Source organism: Hyalella azteca, unplaced genomic scaffold, assembly GCF_000764305.2.
Source record: "Hyalella azteca isolate HAZT.00-mixed unplaced genomic scaffold, Hazt_2.0.2 contig12373, whole genome shotgun sequence".
Classification (NCBI taxonomy): domain Eukaryota; kingdom Metazoa; phylum Arthropoda; class Malacostraca; order Amphipoda; family Hyalellidae; genus Hyalella; species Hyalella azteca.
In genome coordinates, this window is record NW_025942333.1 from 139,557 (window position 1) to 152,457 (window position 12,901).

At 39.3% G+C, this 12,901-nt stretch overlaps 1 protein-coding gene across 3 annotated transcripts; it reads left to right on the plus strand.

The window, feature by feature from the left end:
* The first annotated feature begins 409 nt into the window (after positions 1–409).
* LOC108679498 (LIM/homeobox protein Lhx2) lies at positions 410–12,693 on the plus strand. Of its 3 annotated transcripts, XM_047883242.1 has the most exons (6): positions 410–541; positions 1,281–1,385; positions 2,150–2,347; positions 11,738–11,958; positions 12,238–12,483; positions 12,676–12,693. In XM_047883242.1, exons 1-5 carry the CDS (start codon positions 469–471, stop codon positions 12,457–12,459), a joined length of 819 nt encoding a protein of 272 aa, XP_047739198.1. In that variant the 5' UTR covers positions 410–468; the 3' UTR covers positions 12,460–12,483; positions 12,676–12,693. The 3 variants fall into 3 exon arrangements, with proteins under 3 accessions (XP_047739198.1, XP_018023611.2, XP_047739199.1); XM_018168122.2 differs by lacking the exon at positions 12,676–12,693 and having other exon boundaries at positions 12,238–12,587; XM_047883243.1 differs by lacking the exon at positions 12,676–12,693 and having other exon boundaries at positions 1,281–1,376; positions 12,238–12,587.
* Positions 12,694–12,901: the final 208 nt, after the last annotated feature.

Genomic DNA, 12,901 nt, shown 5'->3' on the forward strand with positions numbered 1-12,901 from the left:
GAGATCGGAATAACGAGGTACAACAAGTGCCTCGAAACGTCGAGAACGACAAGAATCCAACAAAGCGCCTTTTTTCCATTCGTTCGTAAAAAACTCATTTGGTTTTAAAATTAAACCGCATAATAAACAAGCATACTTCGGCAACTTCACGTCCAACTTGAATATCATTGTCAAAAGTAAAGCTAACTTTTCTAAAGCTGACACTGACTTAGTCCAATAACAGTAAATAGAAATATGTATTCATTCTAAAGAAATTTTGTCTAACTTATTTTTCACACTAATGTTAATGTTTGCATCATTATAGTTCACTATAATAATATAGTGAACTAATGATATATCAGACTTATGATATAAGAACCAAGACACGTGCTACGACTGACAGTGTCTCCTCTGCCTGCCCTGGACAGAATGTTCGGGTGTGGCCGGTGCGGCAGGTGCGGACTGGACATCGGTCCTCAGGAGCTGGTGATGCGGGCCCGGGAACACGTCTACCACCTCAACTGCTTCATCTGCGCCTTCTGCCACACACAGCTGCATAAAGGCGCGTGTGGTGCATCGCAGTCGTGTTTAGGGATGTGTCTGGTGGTGTTTAGTAGTGTGTGAGATTGATTAGAAGTGTTTGGAGACATATAGAAGTGTACCTGATAGCGTATATGCGAGTGTCAGGCAGCGCATCGAAAGAGCGTATATAGCGTCTGGAAGCGTACCTATAACAGGTGCCTTGTAGCGAAGTGGTCTTGTGGCATAATATTGAGTAAATCAAGGGACGTAAAGAAATATGTATCTGGCAGAATATATGAATATATCTGACGCCGAATAGTGTGTTCACAGGCGTATAGAAATTAGAAAGTATGTCTGGTCCCTGGAAATGGGAATCAATTAATGTGCCTGACCGCGTTCCAGATTGTGTCTGTCGGCCTGAAAAGAGTTGGTCTTGCGACTTATGACAGAGTGCATGTCAGTCAGCGTATAGGAGTAAAGTTAGCCGTATTTGCAAACAAATATTTTTCAGTACTTGCATACATGTATTGGCTGAATGAATTATTAGCTTAATAGAAAATCTATTAAAATCTACGCTGCGCCAGAGCTATTTTCATGACACCTTGAGAATAGTCAATAGAAATTTTCCAGTACTATTTTTTAAATGTTTTCTTGCAAAATTTCTTTGGAAAGTCGCACACTGATTTTATTATTAACTCAATTACATAAAATTAAACATAGGAAGCTTATTTAACATTTTTCTTCAATATATTTACTCAATTTGTTAATTTATTAAATAGGAGATCACTTCGGCATGCGGGACGGTGTGATCTACTGCAGGCCTCACTATGAGATCATCTTACAGACCACCGACGCTGAGTTGGATGGCATCCCAGGTGAGTGGAGTGAGTATCCCTGCCATTTATAACCTCCTAATGAATAATTAACTACTTTCAATCTACCTTTTAATTATGTAGACAGTTTAAATCGTTTCTTTTTCGTGGACTGTGGTTATTGTAAATAATAATAATTGGGGATGGTCTAGCTCGCTTATTTAATAATTAATCGCGCTTGTATTAATTTATTTATTTCAATTGATGAAAAATTTATTACAGACAGATTGAAGGACAGAGCTTCCCATTTCGTTGGTTGATGATGTCACGCTTCGTTTAGTTAATCGAATTTGTAATCTCGAAAAGTCAAACTATGATTGAGTCATCGCTAGCTGTAGGTGTTATTGGCCTGCTGTAATTTATCATTACAAACGAATCGACAAAACTTGCTAGGTTTAAAACTTCAAATTTCAACATAAAAAATTTTGCTATTTCAGTAAAATTCAACCGGCCAGGTACAATAATTTATTCACTCCGTTTGTAAGGGAAATTTGAATGATTTTGTGAGCTGAAGAAAGCCTATAAAAGACCTTCCATAGTTGGAGCAATGGTAGAGCTCAGACTTATTTCACGAAAAAGACAAGCAACGAAAATATAATTCGTTTACCTAAAAACAGCAACAGTTAGTGAAGAATTATCTATTTAATAACTTCATTTAGTTTGACTTAAATTTATATTCATGTATCATTTATTACAGAATGATGGATAAATGTTTAAAAATTACATAATCAAGGTATGCTTGAGATTATGCATCAATTTCATTTCTGTGGTGACAGGAATGACGATCGGGATCGGGGGGCCCCCGATGGGGGTGGCTGGCCTGCCCCCCGGTCTGGGGGGTTATCCCCCTCTCTCCCCCGTGGGGTCCCGTCTATTTTACAACGGCGTCGGAGCCGTGCAGAAAGGGAGGCCGCGAAAACGAAAATGTCCTTCCGACGACATGCAGCCCTTAACGCCCCTACCTCCTGGATTAGGTGAGTTCTAATCGCACTAAAATAAGGCAGGATTAAATAGTTCCGACACACTTTACTCTGCGACGCGGTCAAACTTCTTTGTAATTCTGACATTGTTTGTAATTTAACTATTAGGTTCTAGGCGCAAACTGAGTACTAGTGATGGAGAATTAATCGCCTTAATGTGACACAACAAATCATAATGTGGGGTTATTGTAATGCTAATAACGTGACAGAGCGTCGGATGAAAAGGCATGTGCGTAGAATATACATGAAACGAGAGCATATTATATATAATTAGCATATAGCATTGTGGGAGCAATGAATAATTATATCACATCACAAGCTCGCCATGCATGAGCTAATTACATGTGCTCCCTAGTCCCTACCCATGGCAGGTTACGTGAGAAGACGACAGCCTTTATATTTTATTTCCTCTAATTACAGCGAAGAAAGGTTCGCTCCTGAAAACATAATCTACTTTAATGTAACAGAAGGAACAATTTCTTGAGAATAAAGCTGGATGTATTAAAGATTTCTCGATAAAGTACAGATTTCTGATTTTCTCACACTAGAATAGGCAATACGGCGACCACAGCTCCTAAATCATCGTACTGAGTTATCTGGAAGTTCCAGCTGATTAACTCACATGTTAATAGCGATATAATTAAATTCATAAACTCTTATGAGCTTATTTACCGTACACAGGACATTCATGAATACCGCATAAAGAAAGATTTCATAAATTTTCTTTAGTTTTGAAGAAGCCTGAGCGGATTATCTCACACGATCATCGAGCTTGAAGAGTGCTTGAGATGTACGGCCGCGTGCGAGGCTCGTAACACGCGCGTGTGAGCCGCTGCTGAGGGTTGGCCGAGTGCGGCTTGAAACAAAGCGCGCGTACCCAATGAAAATTTACAGACGCGGCAGCTTCTGATTTGGAGTACCAGAAGCTGGGGCGACTCTAAATTTTGTTAGGGTAGGAGTTCTTCCCAGTGAAAATTTACAGACGCGGCAGCTTCTGATTTGGAGTACCAGAAGCTGGGGCGACTCTAAATTTTGTTAGGGTATGAAGTAGACGCATGGCGCCGGGCGCTCGCATGATGCGTAACCCTAATTTCAGGCATGAGTGAAGTGCGTTGCAAATATTTGGGTGGTTTCTATAACGTGACACAACAAATCATAATGTGGGGTTATTGTAATGCTAATAACGTGACAGAGCGTCGGATGTAAAGGCATGTGCGTAGAATATACTTGATTCTGTATCATCATGATACAATAACACGAATTGGATGCGTGAGGTGTAGTTCGTAGAAAAAGCGCTGCTGGCAAACAATGTGATGAGTTTATGCATAATAAATTTCGTGAATATCTGTAATGAGTATCTGACACGGATTGCATATATACGAGATGCAAAATACAGTACAAGACTCGGTTGGTGTCGCACTAGTTGGATTTGAAGCATCCTTTGTCATTAGAAATGATCTCGGAACAGAACTAAAATAATTCAAATATGTACGGAACGTACCTATTTTTTGGAATCAATGAGCCTTTAATGTCGGATGTTCATTCAAATAAGAGGACAATATCCTCGAAAAATTGACGTAAAAGAGCTAAGCAATACACCTCCCAATGTACAGTAGACTGCAATTCATTTAGTTTGTGTATCGATCTGCTTTATTTTCGAAAAATCCATCAGGAGCGAAGATCACTTTTTCACATTACCATTTCAGTTCATGGCCTGTCTGATGAGCAGCATGAACTTATTGTTTGTGATTATTTCTGCTTTTTCTCATGTGGCAGAGAGTATTATTGCATTTTTTCTACACAAACTGAACAAAAGTATCTACATTATTAGCAGTGAAATGCCGTTAAGATAAGAATCGAATACATCTTCTTTGTTGACAAACTCCTAAGTCAATAAAGCTGGTACGACAAATCTCCGTGTAGCAAGTGCTTGCTTCACTGTAATCCTCGTGGGCTTAGCACCTAATGCTCAGTAACTTTCTTTAACGCTATCCCAGTGCAAACACATCACCTCCAATCAGCTGCGACTCCCCGTGATATTGTCAACGAGATTGTAGGGGTAGTGTATGGACCTAGCCAGCTGAGACGCTCCCGTAGACTTAAGACTGTGCACATCGCTTTTTTCCATTTCACTGCTCAGTCCTCAAAGGCTGAGGTGCTCCCGCAGACTTATGACTGTGCACATCACCTTTTCCTTCACTGCGCAGTCCTCGTAGACTGAGGCTTTCCCGCAGACTTATGACTGTGCACATCGCTTTCTTTCCCCTTCACTGCTCGGTCATCGAAGACTGTGGTGCACCCGCAGACTTATGACTGTGCACATCGCCTTTCCCTTCACTGCGCAGCCCTCGCCAGCTAGACTGTGCACATCACCTTTTCCTTCACTGCGCAGTCCTCGCCAGCTGAGGTTCACCCGCAGACTTATGACTGTGCACATCGCTTTCCCCTTCACTGCGCAGTCCTCGTAGACTGAGGTGCACCAGCAGACTTATGACTGTGCACATCGCTTTCCCCTTCCCTGCGCAGCCCTCGCCAGCTGAGGGCATGCAAGCTTATCTTCATTAGTCGCTCTTACGCCTGCGCTCGATCGTCGAACTCGAGCTACCGCGCGCACCTGCGGCCCGTATACGCGGGTCTGACGCGCCTTGCACATGCGCATGACAGGTCGTCGGCTTCAAGCGTGAAGTGCGCGATGAAAGCAAGGAAAATATGAGGGCTTCTCGTGTAAATAAAAACACGCTGGGTCGATATATTGGACGATGAGAATTACAGAGTCATGGACTGCCGGTGAATTGGAGTCGTAATGAAATGAGGAAACATCTTTTCTCATGTCTAGTTGAACTTACAATAAAATTCGAGAAAATCTGTCGCCTACCGGTTTTTAATAAACTATGACCGTAAAAATTTTGAATGCCGTATATTCATTCCAGCCTTTATCGTTAAAAATGCATGAAAAAGCATTACTATAGTCAGCTTTCCTACGTGTGCTATACAGCTGTTATAATAATAAATAAAAGTATTGTAAATATACGTTACGAAGAACTTGCGTTAGTTTGAGTCCACTATCAGTATCACATAATTCAGACGTTGCTTCTCAAACATTTGTCAGAACCAGAATACCGTTCTTACGGTTCTGGAATAAATAGTATGGAACATTAATTGTACCAGAACACAATAAAAAATTAAATTGATTAGCATTTTACTTACAATCCAGTCTTGAAACTGCATGAGTAGACTCTTCAAACCGTGCAAACTACATTAGTATAATAGACTCTTCAAACCGTTGTGCTGGCCGCCCGTCGATGACTCTTCAGTCCTAAAAGCGCGCAACGGAACCATGCAATCACGTATTTTCCTTGTCTCGTCCAGCCAATTGCACGAATCTTGCTATGAACATTCGAATTCTAATCAAAGTTCCATGATCATGATCATCATTTAACACATGACGATGATAAGACAATCATGGTCACTATAGAAATCAAGAAGTGCACTAAACATCTTCGTTTATAAGAAAACATAACATGGCGATAATAAAACATTCATGGTCACTATAGAAATCAAGATGTACACTAAACATGATCTTCGTTTATAAGAAAACATAACATAGCGATGTTGAGAAATTCATGGACACTATAGAAATCTAGATCTGCAGTCTGCACTAAACATGATGATTCAGCATCAAAACAGATTCCACGCTATTCCGAGCTCTAGAGCCGGAGAACTCGTATTCTCTTCCGGTCCAAAGCAAGGCGGCACCGGAAGGATCTTTTTCCGTGTCGTCTCATGCCGAACTCGGACGTGCCGGCAGTGTATTTAAGATACTATCTAAGTGCTATGTATCCAAGATACTATCTAAGTGCTATGTATTCAAGATACTATCATGAGTGCAGAGTAGAGCTCCCGTGACATGTTCTCGCCATGGTGCCCCGGCGCGCTCTGTAGGAGGCCTCGCGCCATTCGTAGGCTGACGCTGCGGTGCTAAACTGCTTTCGGGCGTTCGTAAGAGATGTCTCGAGTTATTTTGCTTTATTGAACACAATTCTTTGGCATTTTTCCAACACAATAGTGAGCCCAAGCCATCACTACTCAGCGGTAAATGGTTCACAAGGCGATGGTACGAGTAAATTTTGAATGACGTTATGCGTGCCATGAGTGATGTTAAGAGTGAAATAAGGTGCATAGAGGCAGCAGTGTTATTGTACGTATTGTTGTGAATTAGCAAAGATGATTTTAAATATAACACATAAACTAGTCTAATTATCTTGAAATTTGTTTCTTTAAATTAACACAAATAAATCAAGCTAAAAATTTAAATTAAATTTAAATTTAAAAATTTAAATTAACAATTTAAATTAATTTTCTTTAAATTTGTTTTTTTAAATCTTTAATTAACAGGTAAAAATTTTTCAACATGTAAAAACGTCACATCTCTACAAAGAAATGTGTTCTGAGCCATGAACCAGCCTGTTTTTCACTGCCAGCGATGAGCCAACAGCCGACTGCTCACTGCATGCATTGCAAGAGCCAAATGAGCCTCAACGTCATCCCGTTCTTGTTCAAGCCCTAACCATATTAGAGCTCATGTTCAGCATTCATAATAATTTCATTAATTGTGCGCAGAAATTTAGAGCGTTAATTCCACGAAATTTCAATTTTTCAGAGTAAAAGTGTTAAGCATTTGAAATGGTCATCTACCCATCGGGCACACTGATTCAATTTAATTTTTCTAGATTTTTAACGAAATGAATCATGGACATCGATTTAACTGGCCTCATTTCGGTGTGGAGAAACAGTGAAAGAAGAATGATTATCACTTCGTTTAATGAGTGCCCAAAGCCCACAAAAACAGAGACACTTCATGAACACAATATATTCTTTGAATGAAGACCATGTCGTTGCAGCCGTTCGCCACGGCTTCAGCAGTAGCCACTCCATGGGTCACGGCCGTCCCATGCATCGCAGCCGTCGTATATAAGCATGATGTTTTCAAGCGATGCATATCATAATCTAGATCTGAACGGAAGATTGACTCCATTATGGATGGTACAAGACATCGAGCCGCAGCTTTTAAAACTTGTTCACACAATTTCCTCTTTTGGAGCATTCAGAGTACACACTTATCTGAGAAATTATGTGCAAGTTGAAGACTTAAAGCAACCGAGAGCTGCCTCGGTCTTAGAAGCTAGACGACGAACTGGTAACAAATAAGTTGTCAAGTCAAATAACTGGGATGTTAGTTCCAATGTGAAAGCTTCTTCGGCAGCCATTTCTTACGACACGAATCAAAATCCGATAAAAGTTTAAAATAAATAAGGAAAACCATATTCGGTATCTCAGAACAACCTCTTAAATGTTGTTTTTATGCTTGCGCTTCAATTTTTGCAGAAAAGAGTGTATTAGTACTTATCTACTGTACTTGAATTCTTCTGGACGAATTCTTAGTTGGGGTTCCTGTCAATTAATAGAAATGCATAACAGATCCCAATACACTTGAGAAAATTTAAAATCATTGCGTTCAAATATGACCAAGGAAATAATTAGTCCAAATCCATCTTAATGAGAATTTGTGACGCTCTCACACCCTGCAGGCATTACATTCCATTCTATGCGCTTTCGATCAACCCTGAGCAATGGTTTGATTATTCCTATACCAGGCTTATGGTTGGTAGACCATCAGTCGGTCCAGCCTTAAATGATGCATGCGTGCATGCTACGAAGTGATAATGTACGATGAATATTTTTTATTAAACTACATAGAGAGATAGTTAAAAACAACTAGAAACATAAGTAACTGTACAACACAAAGCCTGCGCTGCATCACTGCTGGCTCAAAAGTGGCCAATCGGTACAATTAAAGGAGACACAGAAACAAGCACGGAACACGAAAATGTTGCAAATAAAATTGCGGTCAAGTCAATTTAGAAGCACTAAAAATATAAGAAAGAATACAAGTAAGGCGGTAAACGACTGGCAATGTCCGGGGTTCGCGAGCTGTCGGTGCGATACAAAGCAGTTCACCCGCATCGAAAGAACAGTTATCTTCCCCAGTACTGCTACACCCTTTAAAAATGCCCTCTGTTGATGGCATTCCACCCCCCCCCCCAAGCATTACCACCCGATCCCCAGCATTGCCACTCGCTTTGGCAGGACCGTCGTCTTCCCCACCATGCACTGCCACCCGCTTTCCAAAGGGCTTCATTCCCTATCACTGCCACCCCCTGTAGAAAGGTCGTCATCCTGCCCAGTATATTGCCACCCGCTTTGAAAATGCCGTCAACTTCCCCACTACCGCCGCCCGCTTTGAAGGACCTGCCATCTTCCCTAGCATTGCCACCCAATCGGTAATAAATAAAATAATACTGAAATTATCACATGTGCCTCTATCTTTAGAGTCAATTTAAATTCGATTTTTCAAACAGAGAAAAATATCAGTCTAGCTACTGTTTTTTGGTCAAACTGGATTTTAGAACGACATAATTACAGGCATAATGATCGGATGAAACACATTTGGCGAGGACTTGCTTATTATTTGACGGTGTTATAAGAATCTAGATGTATTAACTAACGTTTTTTAATTTCTTTCATAATATTCGAGTAAATTTTGATTACCCTTCGACTTGTTGTTTAACGTGTTAGACGCAATCTTGATGATTGCGATATAATTGATGATCAATCATGATCGGACATAATTATTTGACACGTAAATTCTTGAGAAATTTAATATTATTCAAACCAAAAATAGGTACTAAAAGATATGCAGTATTTCTGTTCGAATACAATAATCGTCAAGGGAATGAAGCTGGGAAAAATTAAAGTCTTGGTGACCCGTTCATAGCCTGACGCAAGGCTGCGCGTTGACTATAAAGCGACCGCATCAACTATTAATCTCCACAAGACTTTTGTCGGATTTTTTGCCATTTAACCGGCCGACCGTATCTTCAAAAAGGCAGCGTATAAAAGTCGTTTGGGGGAAGTTATCATTGGTTTGAGTGAATCATATTTGTGTCCAAGCTCCCGCTCCATTACAGAGAATGACTTGAACAAATGTCTCCCGTACATAAAGTGCGTGTAACCCTTTCTTTCGTCGCCCCTTCCTCCATTAAAACTCGTCCCCGTGAACATGAATTACGAGAGAAACATGAACACTTCGACAAAATCTCCGTTTAATCATGTTGGCTTCGCCGACATCTTTTTCGTTTTAATCGTTTTTTGAAGAGTACTTTTGTCCGACAATCGTTATTAATCCTTCGGTGTTCGTATGCATATTTTGCGCATATAAATATGCGCTCTTCTTCTTCGTATACACTAAGTTTTTTCCGAACTATTTTGTGGATAATTTAAGTAAGATTCAATATTACACTACATACATTGAGTTCCTTTGTAACTGGTTTGTTGCGAGTCTGTGTGTAACTGGTTCGTTACGAGTGTGCGTGTAACTGGTTTGTTGCGAGTCTGCGTGTAACTGGTTTGTTGCGAGTCTGCGTGTAACTGGTTTGTTGCGAGTCTGCGTGTAACCGGTTTGTTGCGAGTCTGCGTGTAACTGGTTCGTTACGAGTCTGCGTGTAACTGGTTCTTTACGAGTCTTCGTGTTGCAGGCTTGCGTATGAACAAGTTCATGAATTTAATTAGAAGTTAAATGCACATGGATTATCATGCCAAACCTTAGCAGTAATTTAGTGGTCTCTGTGTGGTCCATGGTTACTTTGGCGACCCGCCGTTATAATTATAAGCGCCTGACAATTGTTGTGCATGCAGGCCGTTTGCACTTTTACAATTATATATTTTGCGCATTGGGTTTCTTGTATAACTTTATTACTATTCATCATGGTTAATATTGTTAATATATCAATCAATATCAATACACAATTTTATTTATTGATAATATCAATAAATAATTAATATAAATAAATTATTTTATCTAGTATTCATTTAATATCAGTAAATAATTTTCACTAGTATTCATTTAACCGTTAATAATATTTCTGAATCAATGATAATATATAGTAATTTCCAAAATATTAGTAAAAAAAATTACGAATGAATAATAATAATTAATTAAACAAAATTTGCAATAAATTATAAATCATTTACGGAAAAATCAGTTACAGGTGCAAAGTTTTAAATTCCGTTCTGATTAATTTTTTGCGGACGGAAATTTACCAATATTCGTAAATCATTCCTTTATATACGTACATTATTTACATTGGAGACAAACTATCTAGCGTCGAATCTGATCGTTCGTTCAAATTCATAAAAGAAATTTTAAATAAGTTGATGCTTTTGAAAAATTATGCTATGCATGGCAATAAATAATGGCATCGAAATTTTCAATTGCCTTGTCCTATGAAGTTTTAATGAAGCGAATCAGCAGTAGGAAGCTGTCGAGTCTTAACAAATAATGACGAGTTTATCGCAGTGTTTCTAGGAACGATATGACAAGATTTATTAATGTGGCGCTGAGCTTTAATATAAAGACGTCACGGCTGTGCTCCATCTCTATTGGTTGTGAGTTATTGATTCCTTTCATTTGGCGAGAGCCATCAAAAACAGCGACGCGCGATTGGTTCAACCCTCGATTGCTGCGAGGGAAAAACTCCCTCATTGGTCAGAACAAAACACGATCAGAAGACGCAGCTTGAAACCAATCCTATGAGATGCATGAGATCCTACCATGGACACTACATTTTTAACTACACTAATTAAAGCATCTTTGAAAAAAAGTATATTTATATTATTATTGAAACCAATCCTATGAGATGCGAACGTGTCCGCTGGACTCTAATATGCGTGTGCGCATCGCTCAACGTACAAAAACAAGCGCAATTAATTCAAAGCTTCCATGTTTTTGAGCTTGAAATATCGAATAAAAATAATTAAGATTGCCTCAATTAGCTGCCGCCGCGTCTTCGTCTCGTCCAGTAAATGATAATTGAAAATTATTCTTCAATTTGCAACTCAGTTAATTTTCAATGGTGAAGGAACGATTAAAAAAATGAAAACAGGACGTATCATTTTTTAAGTTTATGTATATATTTCAAAAACTTATATAAATTACATTATACTAAAATAAGAGAAACTACAAAAAATATTATATGATTTACGTGCAATTCGTTGTAATTTGCCATTAACTGATATAAATCCTTTTATCTCAAGCGACACTTCACTTTCATATTTCAGATTTTTAAATACCGGGAAGCCGTCGAATACTGGTCGCTATAGCTGAGTCTATCCTAAGGCGCCAATTGAGCTGGATTCTTATTTTTTTATAATCTTACTTAGTTTCTTAGTAACTGAAGTAAAATTTCCAGATTTTTTCTAACTCTTAATTTTTGGCGTAAAATGCTCGCTGAAACTGATAACTTCTTCTTTCTTTTTCTGCTCCAGAACTGATCGGGCCGCCCGGCGAACTGACTTTGGACTCATTCCGTTACGATCACCAGAACCAGGGTCCCCCGGGCCATAATAGAACCAAAAGAATGAGAACTTCCTTCAAACACCACCAAATCAGAACCATGAAGTCCTATTTTTCCCTCAACCAGAACCCGGACGCGAAAGATCTCAAACAACTCGCTCAAAAAACCGGTCTTTCCAAGAGAGTTTTGCAGGTGAGAAATACTGACTTCTTTAATGTTTCTTTTGGCTTCAAGACGAGCTTCATATCAGATTAACAACCACCTTTACAATGAATAAACTAACCAAGTACCTGTTACGATCGAGTAAAACTAATTTGATTTCATTTTTTTCATTTTTGGTAGAGCTGCTGTCAGAGCTCATTGAGCAATAACATTAAATATTCTAGAAAATGATTGAAACTCTTTTAAGTTTCACGATCTGTAACACTGTCCAAGTTTGGCTTCCAACGACCCAAATTCATTTAATTACAGGTTTGGTTCCAGAACGCCCGAGCAAAATGGAGGAGAAACATTTTGAAACAGGAGCACGACCGGCACGTTTCAGATAAGTTGAAGGATCCTTCCTCGCTTCTTGGGGAGCTTCGGTCCGTCGAGAGCCTCGGTGGCCCGCTGACCGACATCTCGGGCTACTCCATGTCTTCGGGAGACGAGGCGTCCTCCACCATGTCCTTCTCAGACATGTGCAGCCAGTGATATGTCCTCGTCTCAACCGTAATAGTTACGTTATTTCCTTTAATAATACGCCAGAAATAAAAAGTGAAACAAGATGTATGGAGCCAATATTTTATATAATATGGTGCATTGCGTTGTCAGTGCTGCTCATGCCGTGCTGTATCAGCTGAATTTCATGATGTGCAGCGAGCGTCAAATTTAATATATTAATTTAATTAATTTATTTCAATTTTTCAGTCGCGGGTTGCAACCGACACTATGAAAGCTGATATGGTGCAGCATAATTTTTTTTTTTTAGTTTTCATGCATCAGTCCGCAACAATAACCTCTCTAGCATACAAATATCGAATATGAGCAACTAAGCACTGATAATATATGTATATTCATCGTATCAACATCAATACGTTATTTGAAGGAAAAACTTTTATTTTTTAAGTTATAATTGACCATAAGCTACAGGACG